The 17,052-nt window shown below is 44.6% G+C and overlaps 1 protein-coding gene across 5 annotated transcripts in view; it reads left to right on the top strand.

Annotated features, from left to right (window-relative positions):
• Positions 1-17,052, top strand: part of paip2b (poly(A) binding protein interacting protein 2B) — a 177,232-nt gene that overhangs the window by 78,103 nt on the left and 82,077 nt on the right. For 3 of the 5 annotated variants that reach the window (XM_072497732.1, XM_072497730.1, XM_072497733.1), the window contains 2 exons: positions 12,935-12,988; positions 13,410-13,562. In XM_072497732.1, coding sequence (XP_072353833.1) covers positions 12,986-12,988; positions 13,410-13,562 — 156 coding nt within the window. In that variant the 5' untranslated portion in view covers positions 12,935-12,985. The remainder of the gene's footprint in view (positions 1-12,934; positions 12,989-13,409; positions 13,563-17,052) is intronic. The other 2 variants (XM_072497734.1, XM_072497735.1) reach the window with 1 other exon arrangement.

Here is a 17,052-nt window from a genome sequence, read left to right as displayed (position 1 = left end):
TTGGGTAGACCTAGAGCTGGGGGAGGAGAGGGACCAGCGCCCGTTGTGGTGCTTGGAGGTGGGGCTGTTGGCGGACGAGGAGGTGAGTGAGCGGGTCCGAGGAAGCAGCGAGAGATATCTGGAGGCCAACGATAACGGGGAGATCCGAGTGGGAATGGTACGGAAGGCGATGAAGGCGGTGGTTAGGGGAGAGCTGATCTCCATTAGGGCCCACAAGGAGAGGAGAGAGCAGAGGGAGCGGCTGGTGAGGGAAGATAGGAGGTATGTGGAGGTGCCTGAGGAGGGACTGTTGAGGGAGAGGCGTAGCCTCCAGGCCGAATTCTACCTGTTGACCACCAGGAAGGCGGAGGCGCAGTGGAGGAAGGCCCAGGGGGCGATTCATGAGTATGGGGAAAAGGCAAGTCTGGTGCTGGCGCATCAGCTTCGGAAGCGGGGCGCAGCTAGGGAGATCGGGGAAGTTAAGGATAGGGGAGGGAGTGTGATGCGGAGTGGGGTTGGCATCAATGGGATCTTCAGGGACTTTTATGAGGAACTGTATCGGTCCGAGCCCCCACTGGAGGAGGGATGGATGGACCGCTTTCTGGACCACTTGAGGTTTCCCAAGGTGGAGGAGGAACTGGTGGCAGGATTGGGGGCCCCGATTGGGCTGGAGGAGCTGGCCAAAGGGATAGGGAGCATGCAGGCAGGGAAGGCACGTTGGACGGTTTCCCGGTCGAATGCTACAAGAAATATGTGGGCCCGTTGCTAGTTAGGACCTTCAATGAGGCAAGGGAGGAGGGGGGGACTTTGCCCCCGACGATGTCCCGGGCACTGATCTCCTTGATCGTGAAGCGGGACAAGGATCCCCTGCAGTGTGGGTCTTACAGGCCGATTTTGTTGTTAAACGTAGATGCCAAGGTGCTGGCGAAGGTCTTGGCCACGAGAATTGAGGATTGTGTGCTGCAGATGATCCACGAAGACCAGACTGGGTTTGTGAAGGGGAGGCATTTGAACGGGAATGTGCGGAGGCTCCTGAATGTTGTTATGATGCCGGCGAGGGAGGGGGAGGCGGAGATAGTGGTGGCGATGGACGCTGAGAAGGCCTTCGATAGGGGGGTGTGGGGGTACTTGTGGGAGGTGCTGAAGAGGTTCCGGTTTGGGGACGGGTTTGTCAGGTGGGTTAGGCTGTTGGACGTGGTTCCGATGGCGAGTGTGGCCACGAACAAGAGGAGGTTTGAGTACTTTCGGTTGCATCGAGGGACAAGGCAGGGGTGTCCCCCCTGATCTTCGCACTGGCGATTGAACCCTTGGCTATGGCACTGAGGGAGTCGAGGAACTGGAGGGGCTTGGTGCTGGGTGGGGAGGAGCATAGGGTGTCGCTCTATGCGGAAGACTTGCTGCTATATGTGGCGGACCTGGTGGGGGGAATGCCGGAGGTAATGCTGGAGGTAATGAGGATCCTCGGAGTTCGGGGCTTTCTCAGGGGACAAGCTCAACATTGGGAAGAGCGAGTTGTTTCTTGTTAACCCAGGGGAACAGGAGAGGGGGATTGGTGAGCTCCCACTAAAAAGGGCGGAGAGGAGCTTCAGGTATTTGGGGGTCCAGGTGGCCAGGAGCTGGGGGGCCCTTCATAGACTTAATTTCACGAGGCTGGTGGAGCAAATGGAGGAGTATGTACCACGTACCTGGTGGGTGGTGTTCTCATGTGTAATGGTGGTACCCATGTCGATGATCTGGCACGTCTTGCAGAGATTGCCATGGCAGGGTTGTGTGGTGTTGTGGTCGCTGTTCTCCTGAAGGCTGGGTAGTTTGCTGCAAACAATGGTTTGTTTGAGGTTGCGTGGTTGTTTGAAGGCAAGTAGTGGGGGTATGGGGATGACCTTGGCGAGATGTTCGTCTTTATCGTTGACGTGTTGAAGGCTGCGAAGAAGATGTCGTAGTTTCTCCGCTCGGGAAGTATTGACGACGATGGGTACTCTGTCGTTTTTTTTGTAAACCTACTTTGTATTCCCTCGAAGGCCAAAATATCCTTCTTAAGGTGTGGTGACCAGAATTGCTCACAGTACTTCCAAGTGGGGTCTAGCTTTGTTCTTGTACAGCTGTAGCGTATCTTCTATGTCTTCATACTCCAACCCTCTAGATATAAAGGCTTACTTTATATTAGCCCTTTTAATTATTTTCTGTGCTTGTTTGTGGCATTTTAAGTATCTATGCACCTTTTTGGATATCCTCTTTCCATTTAGAAAGTGCTCTACTGTATCCTTTTTTGGTCCAAAGTGGATAAGGGCAGCACGGTAGCATTGTGGATAGCACAATTGCTTCACAGCTCCAGGGTCCTAGGCTCGATTCCGGCTTGGGTCTGTGCGGAGTCTGCACATTCTTCCCGTGTGTGCGTGGGTTTCCTCCAGGTGCTCCGGTTTCCTCCCACAGTCCAAAGATGTGCAGGTTAGGTGGATTGGCCATGATAAATTGCCCTTCGTGTCCAAAATTGCCCTTCGTGTTGGGTGGGGTTATTGGGTTATGGGGCTAGGGTGGAGGTGTTGACCTTGGGTAGGGTGCTTTTTCCAAGAGCCGGTGCAGACTCGATGGGCCGAATGGCCTCCTTCTGCACTGTAAATTCTATGAAAAGCTCACACTTGCTTACATTAAATTCCATCTGCCACAATTTTGCTCATTCATCTCTTCTGTCATTATCTCCTTGCAATTTATGCTCTCATCTAGGCTGTCTACAACGTCACCTAACTTGTCTCCTAGCTAAAACCTTATGGCACAAACACGTGCAGAAATGTGATCAGGCAGAATTTTGTTCATCTGGACCTCTAAGGTCCTGCGATATCAGTTTGAAAGTCTGTGTTCCAACGTAGTCATTAAAAAACACAATTTTATCTTGCACTTTTGGCCAATTTTGTTTTTTTTCTTTGAGAAGAGAATCCTATTTTGTTAATAAACACGTACATAAAAAGCTGCAAAGTAGTTGTGTGATAGTGTGTCTTTTCTGTTCAAAACGTTTGCAGGCATTTGTTGCCCCAGACAGATAATCTGAAAGGAAAAGAAGGTTCCTGTTTTTGAATGTGTAATCTGGCTTCTCTCCCTTTATTTTTTTTGACCGTCGTTCTTTTATTCTTGGACGTCTAATACTTGCATATTTACACGGTTGGCTGAGGAGGGGGTGGAGAAAATGTAGGTGTCAAATGACTAGTAGTGCCGTCATATTCAGCAGCTCAAAAGCTCAGTTTCTGGAAGGCTTCCAGAATTTGGATTTTGCATGACAGTTGTAAAACATGACTGACAATTCATTATTTTTTGGTGGAATTAAATTTAAATGAATTTTTCATCTTTTGGTAAAGATCTGTGAGATCTGCTTTTCATGACTGTAGTTGCCTAGCTAGTTTAATCACCAATTTTGTTTGTCTGTGTTTTTGCTTTCGGCAGTGTTCCAGTGTTTTTAATAGACCACCCTAACCAGGTGGTGATTGCTTGATGTTTTTGCCGTATAGAGTTTCTAGAGTTTGGACCATAGACATTATGTCAAGGTTTCAGCTGGTTCTGGAACACTGAGAGGACCTTTTGAAAATCTGATTTTTGAAAATCTGCTACGAAAAGTGCAATAGAGCCTGCTGCTTTTCTTCATTTTCCAGCTAGTTTTAATGGCATAATGTGCATTTTTCAAAAGTTTAGAAATTAAGCTAACATATGTTTAATGGGCAAAACCCTAAGTTTGATACCCAGCTCAGATTTTTGGCATGTTATGCTATATGAGGTGTCAGAAAGGTAGTTGGATTTCAGATGACATTTTCTCATTGAGGAATGGTTGTGCAGCAGTAACTCATTAATCTCCCTTGCCACGTCTACTCTGGTAAGCACTCAGGTGATATGCTCTCTGGTCGCAATTTGTGATAACCAGCTGTGAGGTACTCGGGTCGACGAGCTCAACGTGCTTTTGCTTATTTTATGTTATCTGTTTTTCCAAAAAACACATTCCTATAAGAAAGCAGCTGGCTTTTGTTGACTCTTGAGCAGATTTCTAAGCACAAAAATGTACAAGCTTATTGCATGCAATAGAGCTGAAATATTCAGGGTGAATTGCAAGCCATAGACCAAATATTTGCCCACAGGAAAGGGTTTAAAATTTTGTCTAGAGTTTTTCTCACTGTTTATTAGCCATATGAAGGCCACCTTAATAGCCTAAGAACAAACCATGTCATGTTAGAGAGACCTAGTAGTAATGTGTGCTTTTTCTGATTTTTTTCGTCCAAGTTCTTTTAGGGTGGAATGAGAGTTCCTAATTTGTCTAAAGTTACGTTTAGAAATTGAAGGGCCTCTATGCAGTAGATAAATCTCGTATGTTGCATTGAGCTGTTGCTGTTTGAGGGTTTGGGAGAGTTCTGGTGGGTATGTCGTTTGTTGGGGCTGACCTGTGCCCAGAAGACTCTATTGCAAACAAGATAGGTAACTGTTTTTTAGATGACTAGCCCAATCAAGCGGGCTGTTTTGTCCTGGATGGTGTTGCTGGAGCTGCATTCATCTAGGCAAGTGGAGAGTCACTTGTGCCGAGCAAGGACATGGTGGAGATAGCTTTAGGGAGTAAGGAGATGAGTTATTTGCTGCAGAATTCTCTACCTCTGACCTGCTCTTACAGCCACCGTATTTATGTGGCTAGTCCAGTTCAGTTTCTGGTCAATGGTTTCTGTTGCTAAGTCAAAATCCCAGAACTTGCTCCCTGCCAGCACTATGGGTCTGACAACATATGGACTGCAGTGGTTCAAAAAGGCAGCTCACTTCCCAACAAGGGCAGGGAGGCAGTGGTGTGGTGGAATTGTCACTGGACTAGTAATCTAGAGACCCAGGATAAAGCTCTGGGGATGGAATCCCATCATGGCAGATGTCAAAGTTTGAATTCAATAAAAATCGGTAATTAAATGGCTAATGATGACCATGAAACCATTGTCGGTTGTCGTAAAACCCATGTGTCCTTTCGGAAACGACTGCCGCCCTTATCTGGTCTGGCCTACATGTGACTCCGGACCCACAGCAATGTGGTTGACTCTTAACTGCCCCTTCAAGGGCAATTAGGGATCAGCAATAAATGCTGGCCTAACCAGCGACACGCACATCCCATGCGCAACCATAAAAAAAATGGCACCAGGATATTGATATGGTTGCGCCAAGTGAAGTGATACTGCCCAGGTCAGAGCGTCTTTGTATCTTTCTTTGATTACCATGAGAGTGCTCCTCCGTTTCAAACTCTGTGGAAGATAACATAGTAAGTGTCAAGAATTCTGGCTACATGACCAACACGGCTATGGCGTGACTGCTTGGCATGACATATCACGTGAGCACCTCTGTCTGCCATTTTGTCCTGCCACCTGATCTTAGCTTACAAAAGCAGTACAAAGTACAAGTGGTTGAGCTTCTTGGCATGGCGCTGGATCATACATCATTCATGCATAGAGCAGAGTGGGCAGGAATATTCTTCCATTCGATAGGCAGACCTACTCCTCTTCATTCCCAGACTGATATTCTAAGTCTGCCAAAAGAAATGCTTGCTTTTATCAATTTTTGCATGTTTCATTATCAAGATAAACAGCAGAGTGTGTTCAGCCAAGATAAGTGAACTTTTGCATTGCTGGCAGGTCATGGACTGAAACCTTGGGCTGGAGATGGGTTTCTTGGAGCAGGCAAGTACATTTTTTTTTAGTGCTGATCATCAGGCCACAGTTGTCACAGGTATTGGAGAACAAGCCCATGCTACTTGCGGCATGGTAGCACAGTGGTTAGCACAGTTGCTTCACATCGCCAGGGTCCCAGATTCGATTCCCGGCGAATAGATAGACTTTTATCCCGGACAAGCACCCAATTTGTTATGGGCCAGAGTTTAGAGAACCCCAACGTGTATCATGGAGTTCACCTGACCCACAACTTTTAATAGGTTGTGGTGTGGAGAGCACATGACCCACTTTACAGGTGTGGTACAGCAGAAATGGAAAAGTAATTTTTAAAGCAAAACAATGTTTATTCTATGAACTCAAGTTTACCTTTTTAAAACATACAGTGAACACCTTAGCAACCATCAATTCAAATACAACCCTCAAAGACTACAACACTAAGTAAACCTTTAAGCTTTCCTTTTTAACATCCATACGACTTAAAAACAAAACCTTTATCAGAAGCACATCAGGTTGCATGGAGGGACTCAAAGCCCCCGAGGGCTGAGGTATGGCTATCGGACATGGTGAGCTTACTTGGCCTAGAGAAAGTCAAGTTCACCTTGAGAGGTTCGCTACTAGGGTTCGCCCGAAAGTGGCAGCCATTTATTGACTTCTTAGCAGAGGAGTAAGCGTCAGCAGGAGGGGAGGGGGCTAGGGTAGAGTAGAGTAGGGGGATATTGAGACAGGTCCGTGTGTGAACAGAGCCGTGGTTTGCATTATGTTCCATGTGTCTTGACTTTTTTTGTTTGTACTGTACAATGTCATTTTTTTCTTTATGCCTAAAATACCGCAATAAAATTGTTTGTTTAAAAAAAAAAGAAGCACATCAGGTTAAAGTCACCACTGAAAACATTTATAATTCTGAATTCACCAAATGATCAAGAGATAGTCTTTTGATGGCAGAGAGAACTGCAGTACACCTGCTTGGTCTGGCTTCAGCTCCAACATTGAAAACGAAACTAAAATCCTGCCGCCTGCTCAAAAACGAAAGTAAAAAGCTGACAGACAGCCCAGCTCCATCCACTCTCTGACATCGCTGCAGTAGTAAACACCCGTTTCTTAAAAGGTACATTTCTTAAACACCCATTTCTTAAAGGTACTCTCACATGACAAAACCCACGTAGACATGTGGGGGGGGGGGAAGTGTGCTGACTCAGCACAAGACAGTGAGCCAAGCCGGGACCCTGGCGTTGTGAAACAACAGTGCTAACCACTGTGCTATTGCTGGTGCCACTGTGCTACCATGCAGTTGGACAATGGTGGCATTTTTGTATTCTTATGGGATGGTTCCTTGTAGACTGAAAGAGTTCAGTGAGCTTCTTGGCCAGGCATTGATCTCTGGCTTTGTAGTGCTCGTCAGGTATATCATGAACTGCTGGAAATTTGCTGCTGGGAAGAGTTTGTTGCTTTTGTCACTTCTTTAGTCAAAAAGGGAACAGTTGTGGCAGCTTATTGATCGATTCTTCATCGATGGATCAAAGTCAATTGAGGATGTGGCTAGAGCTGTGTTCATATTTCTACTGTTTGGGCTTTCTCGATGAACGATCGTTGACATTTTGGCACCGAGGATTGGTGATGAACCAGTAGACTAGGACCAGTAAACAGATTTCAAAGCATTGCAGAATCTTTTTAATCTTTCTGGTGAAGGGATGACTGAAGCTCTCCTCCGGTCTGATTCAGCCAAGTATCTTGCATTTCTCTGAGCTAGCAGCTAAGTCCAGGAATGCCATTGATTCAATCTCTTAACTCCCTGGGTCCCAGTGCTGCAGTTCGACTTTTTATTTCTAGACTGCAAGGGGGTGGAAGAGAAAGGAAGAAGCATGCAAATTGGTATTATTTCTTTTCAGCAAACTCTGCTTAACATTGTATTTAAGTGTCAAATAAGAAAACGAAACTGCCTGTGATGGCTCCATATTAACAAAATTGTAATTTGATTAGCTGGCACCTGCTGATCAGACTTGAGTAAATTAGAGGTTGCTACTCATGGTAGTTTCTTTGAGAGGGGTAACAATAAACTAAACTTAATTTGACTTTCTAATTAAGTAGCATTTCAGAGCACATCAACAGGACATTCAATGCAACAGGTCTTTGCCACTGTTTATGCTCCACATAAATATCTGCCCATCTCATTTAACTTTTTACTATCAACAACTCCTTCCTCCCTTGTACACTAATCTAAATCCCTGGCGAATTCATTTAAGCTAGTCACTTCACCCAATCCACCTTCTCAGCACTTTGAGGAAAGAAAGCTTTCTTAAGAGTTTGATCATGTCCAAATAATACAAGATCCTTTGAGAAATGAACACTGACACGGTTGCCTTTTCTCTCGCCCACATTTTGTAATGTCATGCAACAATTGAACAAAAATAATGCAACAAGAGAAGCAGGAGAATATGAGAAGAGGCTTTGCTGACATAAAATGGAAAATCAAAAGTCTTTTGTCGGCATATAGTCACAGGGTAATAAAAGCAGGAGTAGAGTCTATTGAGGAGCAAAAAGGAGGTTTACACACGGAGGGAGGGTGCATGGCTGAGGTACTAAATGAATACTTTACACAAGGATACTGAGGGAAATAAGGGTGGAAAGTGCACAGGCACTGGCCATAATTTTACAATCCTCTTTAAATACAGTTGTGGTGCTAGAGGACTGGGAAATGAACCATTCAAAAACGATAGGCCCAGCAGCTACAGGCCAGTCAGCTTCAACTTCAGTGGTGGGGAAGCTTTTGAAATGATGATTCGCACAAAATTAATAGTCACTAGGGCAAGTGTAGATTAATTGAGGAAACCCAGCAGAGATTTGTGACGGGCAAATCATGTTTAACCAACCTGCTTGGGTTTTTTGAGGTAATGTAAAAAGTAAATGATGGTAATTCTTTTGAAGCGATGCACAAAATTCTGCACAACAGACTTGAGTGAAGTGGAATAAAAGGAATAAGACACTATTTCAAAATTTAAATGAAACAGTATCGTCAACGATGAGGAGGATAGTGTTAAACTTCAAAAGGGCATCGTTTGGGGGATTGGCAGACGAGCTGAATTAAACTTAATGCAGAGAAGTGCGAAGTTATCTATTTTGGTAGCAAGAACATGGGACAATATAAAATAACGAGCGCAATTCTAAAGAGGAGTCCAGGAGCAGAGGAACTTGGAAGTGTATATGCACAAATCATTGAAAGCAGCTGATAAATTGTATGGGATCCTGGGTTTTATATATAGAGCCATAAGAGTATGAACGCAACAAAGTTTGGATAAACCTGTATAAAACTGTCTCAACTGGAGTAGTGCATCCAGTCTGGGCACTTGGAGGGATGTGGAGACATTACCAGAGTGCAAAAAAGATTCATGAGAATGGCTCCAGAGATGAGAAACTCCAGTTACATAGATTGGAGAAGTTTGGCCTGTTCTCCTTCGAGACGAACAGGTTGAGAGAAGACTTGATGGAGGTATTCAAAATCATGAGGGGCCTGGGCAGAATAGATAGACTGTGTTCCCACTGATGAAAAAATCGTGAACCAGAAAGCACAGATTTAAGATGATTGGCAAAAGAAGCAATAGTGACACGAGGAGGAGTGCTTAGGATCTGGATTGCGTGTTTGAGTGTGTAGTGGAGGCAAATTCAATCATGACATGCAAAAAGGACTTGAATCATGATCATAAAATGCACAATTTGCAGGACAATGGGGTAAAAGCCAGGAGAATGGCACGAGACAAGTTCTTGCAGAGAGGCAACGTGGATACAATGGCCACATGGCCTCCTTTTATTCTTTAGCTATTCTATGATTCTAGTCTATGATTGTTAAGACTGAGCTGCTGTAACTGTAAAACTAAATCATATCAGTTGGGCCAAACAGCTTGTTTCTGTGCTGCAAACCCTACATAAAATATTTTTGTACGACAACTAAGGTTAACCAGATATTTAGTGTGCGGTGAGGCAGTGGCACCATTTTTATCTCAATGGGAAGGTCACCTAAATGTTGTTACAAGGGTTTGCACAAAAATATGTCAGCATTGAATAATTCAACTAGTAACTGCAAACTATGCCAAGTATTAGAGGACAAATATATCCATTCTGCTTGTAAATGATTCACCGTTGTCTCTAACAACAAAGAACAAAGAAATGTACAGCACAGGAACAGGCCCTTCGGCCCTCCAAGCCCGTGCCGACCATGCTGCCCGACTAAACTACAATCTTCTACACTTCCTGGGTCCGTATCCTTCTATTCCCATCCTATTCATGTATTTGTCAAGATGCCCTTTAAATGTCACTATCGTCCCTGCTTCCACCACCTCCTCCGGTAGTGAGTTCCAGGCACCCACTACCCTCTGCGTAAAAAACTTGCCTCGTACATCTACTCTAAACCTTGCCCCTCTCACCTTAAACCTATGCCCCCTAGTAATTGACCCCTCTACCCCGGGGAAAAGCCTCTGACTATCCACTCTGTCTATGCCCCTCATAATTTTGTAGACCTCTATCAGGTCTCCCCTCAACCTCCTTCGTTCCAGTGAGAACAAACCGAGTTTATTCAACCGCTCCTCATAGCTAATGCCCTCCATACCAGGCAACATTCTGGTAAATAATTACCTGTTCTGTTTTGTCATAACCTGTGCTGAAGAAACTATTTTTTCCCCTTTGATGTGAGTGTCATTGGCAAGGACAATGTGTATTGCCCATATCTAATTGCTCTTGAGAAGGTGGTGGTAAGCCACTATCTTGCTCTACTGCTGTCTGTGTGGTGTAGGCACACCCACAGTGCTGTTAGGGTGAGGAGGTTCCAAAATTTTAACTGAGTTACAATGAAGGAATGGTGCTTTAGTTCCATGTCAGGATGATGTGTGACTGTGTAGGGACCTTGCAGTTGGCAGTATTCCCATGTATCTTCTGCTTGCATTCTTCTAGCTGGTAAAGGTTTGGAAGGTATTGTCGAAGGAGCCGTGGCAAGTTGCTCTGGTCTCTCTTGTAGATTGCCTACAGTGGAAGCAGTTGTACACGGGCATGGAAATGATTAAGGTGGTGGATGGGGTGCTGAACAAGAGGCCTGCTTTGTCCTGAATAATGTCAAGTTTCTGAGTTTTGATGGGGCTGCATTTTCCAGGCAAGTGGAGAATATTCCATTGCCCTCTTAACTTATACTATGAAGGCTACGGACCAAGTGTTGGAAAATGGGATTAAAGATAGGTGCTTGATGGCCAAAGCAGAGACAATGGGTTGAAGGGCTTCTTTCTGGGCTGTGAAACTCTGTCTCTCAATAGTGGACAGACCTTGGAGGATCAGCTGGTGAGCTACTCGCTGCAGAATTCCCAGTTGAGTTTCTGGTCCCGAAGATGGGGGATTTGACAGTGGGGGATTCACCAATGGTAATGCCATGGGGAGATGGTCATGTGTGTGGCCCAGATATTACTTACCACTTGTTAGCCCAAGCCTGCAAGTTGCCTAGGTGCTGCTGCATTCAGGCATAGTCTGCTTCAGTATCTGAGGAGTTAAGTGTGATACTGAACATTGTGCAACCATTAAGTGATCACCCCCACTCTGATCTTATGATGGAGGGAAGATCATTGATGAAGCAGCTGTAGGTGGTTGAGGATAGGCCTGATGGTAGCACAGTGGTTAGCACTGTTGCTTTACAGCACCAGGGTCCCAGGTTTGATTCCCGCTTGGGTCACTGTCTGTGCAGAGTCTGCACATTCTCCCCATGTCTGTGTGTGTTTCCTCTGGGTGCTCCGGTTTCCTCCCACAAGTCGTGAAAGACGTGCTTGTTAAGTGAATTGGACATTCTGAATTCTCCCTCTGTGTACCCCAACAGGCTCTGAAGTGTGGCGACTAGGGGATTTTCACAGTAACTTCATTGCAGTGTTAATGTAAGCCTACTTGTGACAATAATGAAGATAATATAGAGCTTTCATTTGATCTGTTGATTGTTGGAGCACTTAGCTCTGTTACATGCGTTGGCATCCAGTTACTCATGCATTTTGGCTTCACCAGTTTGCCACCTTACGTTTGGATCATCTTGGTGCTGCTCCTGGCATGCTCTCCAGTACAGATTAAACCGGAGTTGCTCCTTTTCTTTGAATGTAATGGTAGAGTGGGGATGTGCTGGGTATGAGATTACAGATTGTGATCGAATACAATGCTGCTGCCGAAGGTCCATGGCGTCTCATGGTTGCCTGGTTGTAATACATTTTGAAGAGTAGTTTATAAAAGACTCTTAAAACTGCAGTTAATTACTCCGAAATGAGTAGTAATTTTTTTTTAAATCTTGAAATGTTGGCAATATGTTTATTGCCTAATCCTAATTTCCCTGAGAATATGGGGATGGCTCTTCTCCCTTTTAATGTTTTGTGATGGTTTTGGGTGGAGATTTACAATGTTTTGATTCTAATTAGGGCAGTGTATCAAGTGGAGGAGTTCCCTCCACGATTGTGATAATCTTGCCCTCTTTGATGGAAGTCTTGAAGGTGATATAAAAATAAACTTGGTGAGTTGTTGTGGTGCATTTGTACTATGCATCGCTGCTACACCTGTACTAACATGTACTAGCCGTGGAGGCAGTTGATTTTGAGCCTTGTGACGAGAATGCAATCAAGTAAGCTGCACTTGCATAGTGTTCTGGCTGCTGCACCTCCTGTGTGAGTGAGCGGTGTACAGTTCCATTCAATAGAGTCACAGTATGCAGATGCACAAATTGTTTTCTCAAACAAGGCTCCCTCTTTTAAAATATTCTCCTTGGCATCCTTGCACGATCATCTGAGCAATTTATGTTTGGGCACCTACCCAATGTTAGGAGGTGGGTTGATGGCACAGTTAAGATCTAGAAATCAGTATTTGAAGAATACACTGAAGAATCAAGGACACAAGCTATCATCACTCCATTCAAGTGTTTCTTATATACTGAACCTTTATCCCTTGCATAGAGGAAGCAAATCGTTGCCCTTCTCTGTATGGTTTCAGCATGTGCTGGGATGGGACAGTAGTAGGCGAGAGTTGCATTTGGAATAGCATATGTAAAAGAGAGCTGTGAGAAATGTTAAAAGGACTCCAGTCTGTAGAGCCATTTTCCCTTTTATCCAGTGATTAGTAAATCTGGGTGGATCAGTAATTTTTTTAAAAGTGCTTTTAAAATGGAGCCATTATATCTTGGTGTTGGTGTGTTGCTTGGTCTGATACCCAGATTTTCCTTTCTCGTGGTCGTGTTTGTGTCTTACTACTTTTCAATGGCCCAGCCCTTACGTTTGTTTCTTTACCTCTAGTGACTACTCTGGAACAACTTTTTCTTCTGATCATTTCAACAACTGAGGAAAATGGTGAGTTTGTCAGAAGAGTTGTGAGCCTTATCACATCTGTCCCTGCACTTGTGTTGCTGGGAAGTATGGGGTCAGGTCACGAGGTCTGTAGCATTACAACACACCCATCTAGAAAATTTGTCTGAAAGGGTAGCATGTGTGCAACTCAACTTAATGAGAAACTTTAAAAATTGTGTTTTAGTGATCGTTTAGGTATTGTGTTCCAATCTGATGATTAGTTTTCTTGCTTGCTGCTATCACACTACAGTTGGGGACTTACCCGATCAGCCTGTACTATCTGCTGAATGCTTTGGTTTCTAATGACTTATCTTGTTGTGCAAACCCACTATTTTCACAATACCCAATAATGGATTTAAGGTTTTAGTGAACCAGATGTTACCCATCCTTAATCAGTCCATATCGTTTGTGTTCTGCATTTCAGACTGATTCCTTAGACATGAAGGCGCCTAATATGGCAAACACGGCAGGCTCTGGGGTGCAGGAGATTATAGTATCCAATGGACACACTGAAAGTGAGCCTAATCCTTTTGCTGAGTACATGTGGATGGAGCATGAAGAAGAATACAACAGACAGGTAAGAGTGCACTTTCTCGTGAATAACAGCATTATTCGAGCAGTTATGGGAATGGTATCTCATTCGATTGTGGAAACTATTCCGCTATTACTTCTCTCCTTTACAATCCCTTCCCCCACCTTATCTTTTGAGAACGTTATGTGGAAAATTAAGGCCCATAAATTTAACTGACGATTGAATGGAATTGGGCAGTAAAAGATATTTGAGAAGTAATGGTTACGTGACAGCAAATGTGGGGCTTCAAAAGTTGCAGCGTGTCAGAAGAGAGGAGAAGTTTGAGAAAGTAAGTGTGTAGCGAAGGCTGATCAAGTGAAAAGCCTGATACTGAATTTCCACACATGATTAAGGATTGGAAAGTCTCCTGTGATGAACAAAGAATATGGGAGAATTGCAAATTCACTCCCAATCCTAAATGTGGTTCATTCCCCTGTGAACTATACACCTATTATTTACAGCTTTAGATTCCTGTCAACAAAGAAGATTTTCATAAGCAAAGACTTGTAGCATGAAAAGAGGGTGGTATCGTGGTAATGTCACTGGATTAGTAATCCAGAGGCTCTGGAGACCATGGGTTCAAATCCCACCATAGCACTGTTGGAATTTAAAGTCATTTAATAAAATCTGGAATATGAAGTTATGGTGACCATGAAACTACCATTGATTTTTGTAAAAACTCTGGTTATAAATGTCCTTTAGGGAAGAAAAATCTACTCTTGTGATTCCAGACTCTTGACTCCAGATCAGTGCAGTTGGCTCTTAACTGTCCTCTGAAATGACCACTCAGTTCAAGGGCATTTAGGGATGGCAACAACTAATAAAGAAAGCATGCATAGTATAGTCACAAGGTGCTTTGCAGCAGAGAGAATGACATTGGTAGAAACATGTTGGTTATAAAAATAGTTTTGAAGAAGTTTTTGGTAGTGAAGAGGAAGATAGCAAGATATAAACTAGCTGAGATCAAGAGGGGAAAGAACAGGGTTCAACAGAACTTATAATAATCTTTATTAGTGTCACAAGCAGGCTTACATTAACACTACAATGAAGTTACTGCGAACATCCCCAAGTCGCCACACTCCAGCGCCTGTTTGGGTATACTGAGGGTGAATTCTGAATGTCCAAATTACCGAATCTTTCGGGACTTGTGGGAGGAAATCGGTGCACCCGGAGGAAACCCACGCAAACACGGGAACGTGCAGACTCCACACAGACAGTGATCCAAGCCGGGAATCAAACCCAAAGTCCCTGGCGCTGTGAAGCAACAGTGCCAACCACTGTGCTACCGTGCCACCCATATCTTCAAGTTTGAAATAATGTATAATCGACAGACAGAGAAAACTTAGGGGGTGACTGTATAGGATCATGCAGCATTGGATGAGGCCATTCAGTGTATCGTAACGTTGCCATTTGTAACTTTGCGAAATGTTTCACTCTTCTGTTCTTCCCCACAGTCTGCAGACTTTTCCTTTTCAAGAATTTATCCACTTCCCTTTTTGAAAGTTGATGTGATGTTAAATCTGCTTCTACCGTCTTTCAGATAGAATATTACAATGTTTAAAAACATTTGTGACATCTTTCCCCTGGATTTCTTTTTGTTAATTACCTTAAATCTGTGTCCTCTGGTTACGACCAAAACCCCATATAATTTTGAACACTCGGTTAAACCTCTCATTAACCTTCTCTGCTCTAAAGAGGACAATTTCAGATCTCTAATCTGTTTACGTAACTGAAGCTCCTCACCCTAGTGTTCCCAGTACATCTCCTTTGAGGCCTCTCCAAAGCCTTTGCATTCTTTGTAACTGGCCCCCAGGATTGAAAGCAAAACTCCAGCTGAGAGCTATAAAGATATGGGAGAATCACCTTACTTTTGTACTCCATTTATACACCAAGGATCCTGCATACTAGTGTAACATCGACTTGACCTGACAACTTCAAAGATTTTTAAAACATTTTTTCTATCTTTTCTTCTCTTTCCTCTCTCTGCCCCCACACTACCAAATGTGCTGCAGAACTGGTCCACATGATTAGTTGTCTGGAATTACAGTCTAATGATAATGAAACCATTATCAATTGTTGTTAAAAACTCACCTGGTTCATTCATGTCCTTTTGGGAAGGAAATCAGTCGTCCATACCTGGCCTATATTTGACTCCCGAACCACAACCATGTGGGTTGACTCTTAACTGGCACTCACTTCAAGGGCAATTAGGGATGGGCAGCAAATACTGGCCCCACTAGTGACACCCACATCACATGAATGAATTTTATAAAACTTAAATTAGCAATATTAAGTAACAATGGAATACATTTATTGGGATTAGACTGTAGTATGAACTTTGCTTCTGTCAAAAGAAAATGGAAAAATATTCATTTTAGGATTGTTCAATAAGGTCGGCAATGTATTATCTGCTGTAGAGTTTTGTGCTCCGATACACTAAGATCTACCAGGAATCTCGATAAAATACATTCTTGATCTTTTATCCAATAAGATTCAGAGTATATTTGACCTGAAAAGCTTTCTGTATTGAAGCTTATTACTGGGTGCACTAGCTTCCAAGCTAATAGACCAATTTTCCTACAAGGTGTCCTTTTAACTGGTGGTGCTCATAAATTCAGGGGCACTTGTGTGTCAGTGAGCTGGGGCGAGATTCTCCGACCCCCCGCCGGGTCGGAGAATCGGCGGGGGCTGGCGTGAATCCCGCCCCCGATGGTTGCCGAATTCTCCGGCACCGGATATTCGGCGGGGGCAGGAATCTCGCCGCGCCGGTTGGCGGGCCTTCCCGCGCGATTCTCCGGCCCGGATGGGCCGAAGTCCCGCTGCTAAAATTCCTGTCCCGCCGGCGTAGATTAAACCACCTACCTTACCGGCGGGACAAGGCAGCGCAGGCGGGCTTCGGGGTCCTGGGGGAGGGGGGGCGGGGGGGGGGGGGGCGCGGGGCAATCTGGCGCCGGGGGGTGCCCCCACGGTGGCCTGGCCCGCGATTGGGGCCCACAGATCCGCGGGCGGGCCTGTGCCGTGGGGGCACTCTTTTCCTTCCGCCTTTGCCACAGTCTCCACCATGGCGGAGGCAGAAGAGACTCCCTCCACTGCGCATGCGCGGGAATGCCGTCAGCGGCCGCTAACGCTCCCGCGCATGCGCCACCCGGAGATGTCATTTCCGCGTGAGCTGGCGGGGCAGCAAAGGCCTTTTCCGCCAGCTGGCGGGGCGGAAATTCGTCCAGCAGCGTGGGTTCAATTCCCTTACCAGCTGAGAATTCTGAATTCTCCCTCCGTGTACCCGAACGGGCACCGGAATGTGGCAACTAGGGGCTTTTCACAGTAACTTCATTGCAGTATTAATGTAATCCTACTTGTGACAAAGTTTATTTACTTATTTAAAACAGTTACAATAATAAAGCTACTCCAATATTAAAAATGGTATTAAGTATTTAAGTTTAACATTAAAAAGTATATTAATGCTTGCCTACTTGCCCATTTATTTTAACTTTACTTT

This window comes from Scyliorhinus torazame, chromosome 3, assembly GCF_047496885.1.
Source record: "Scyliorhinus torazame isolate Kashiwa2021f chromosome 3, sScyTor2.1, whole genome shotgun sequence".
Lineage (NCBI taxonomy): Eukaryota > Metazoa > Chordata > Chondrichthyes > Carcharhiniformes > Scyliorhinidae > Scyliorhinus > Scyliorhinus torazame.
The sequence above is the reverse complement of the archived record's forward strand: the minus strand, read 5'-3'. Positions and strand labels throughout refer to the sequence as shown.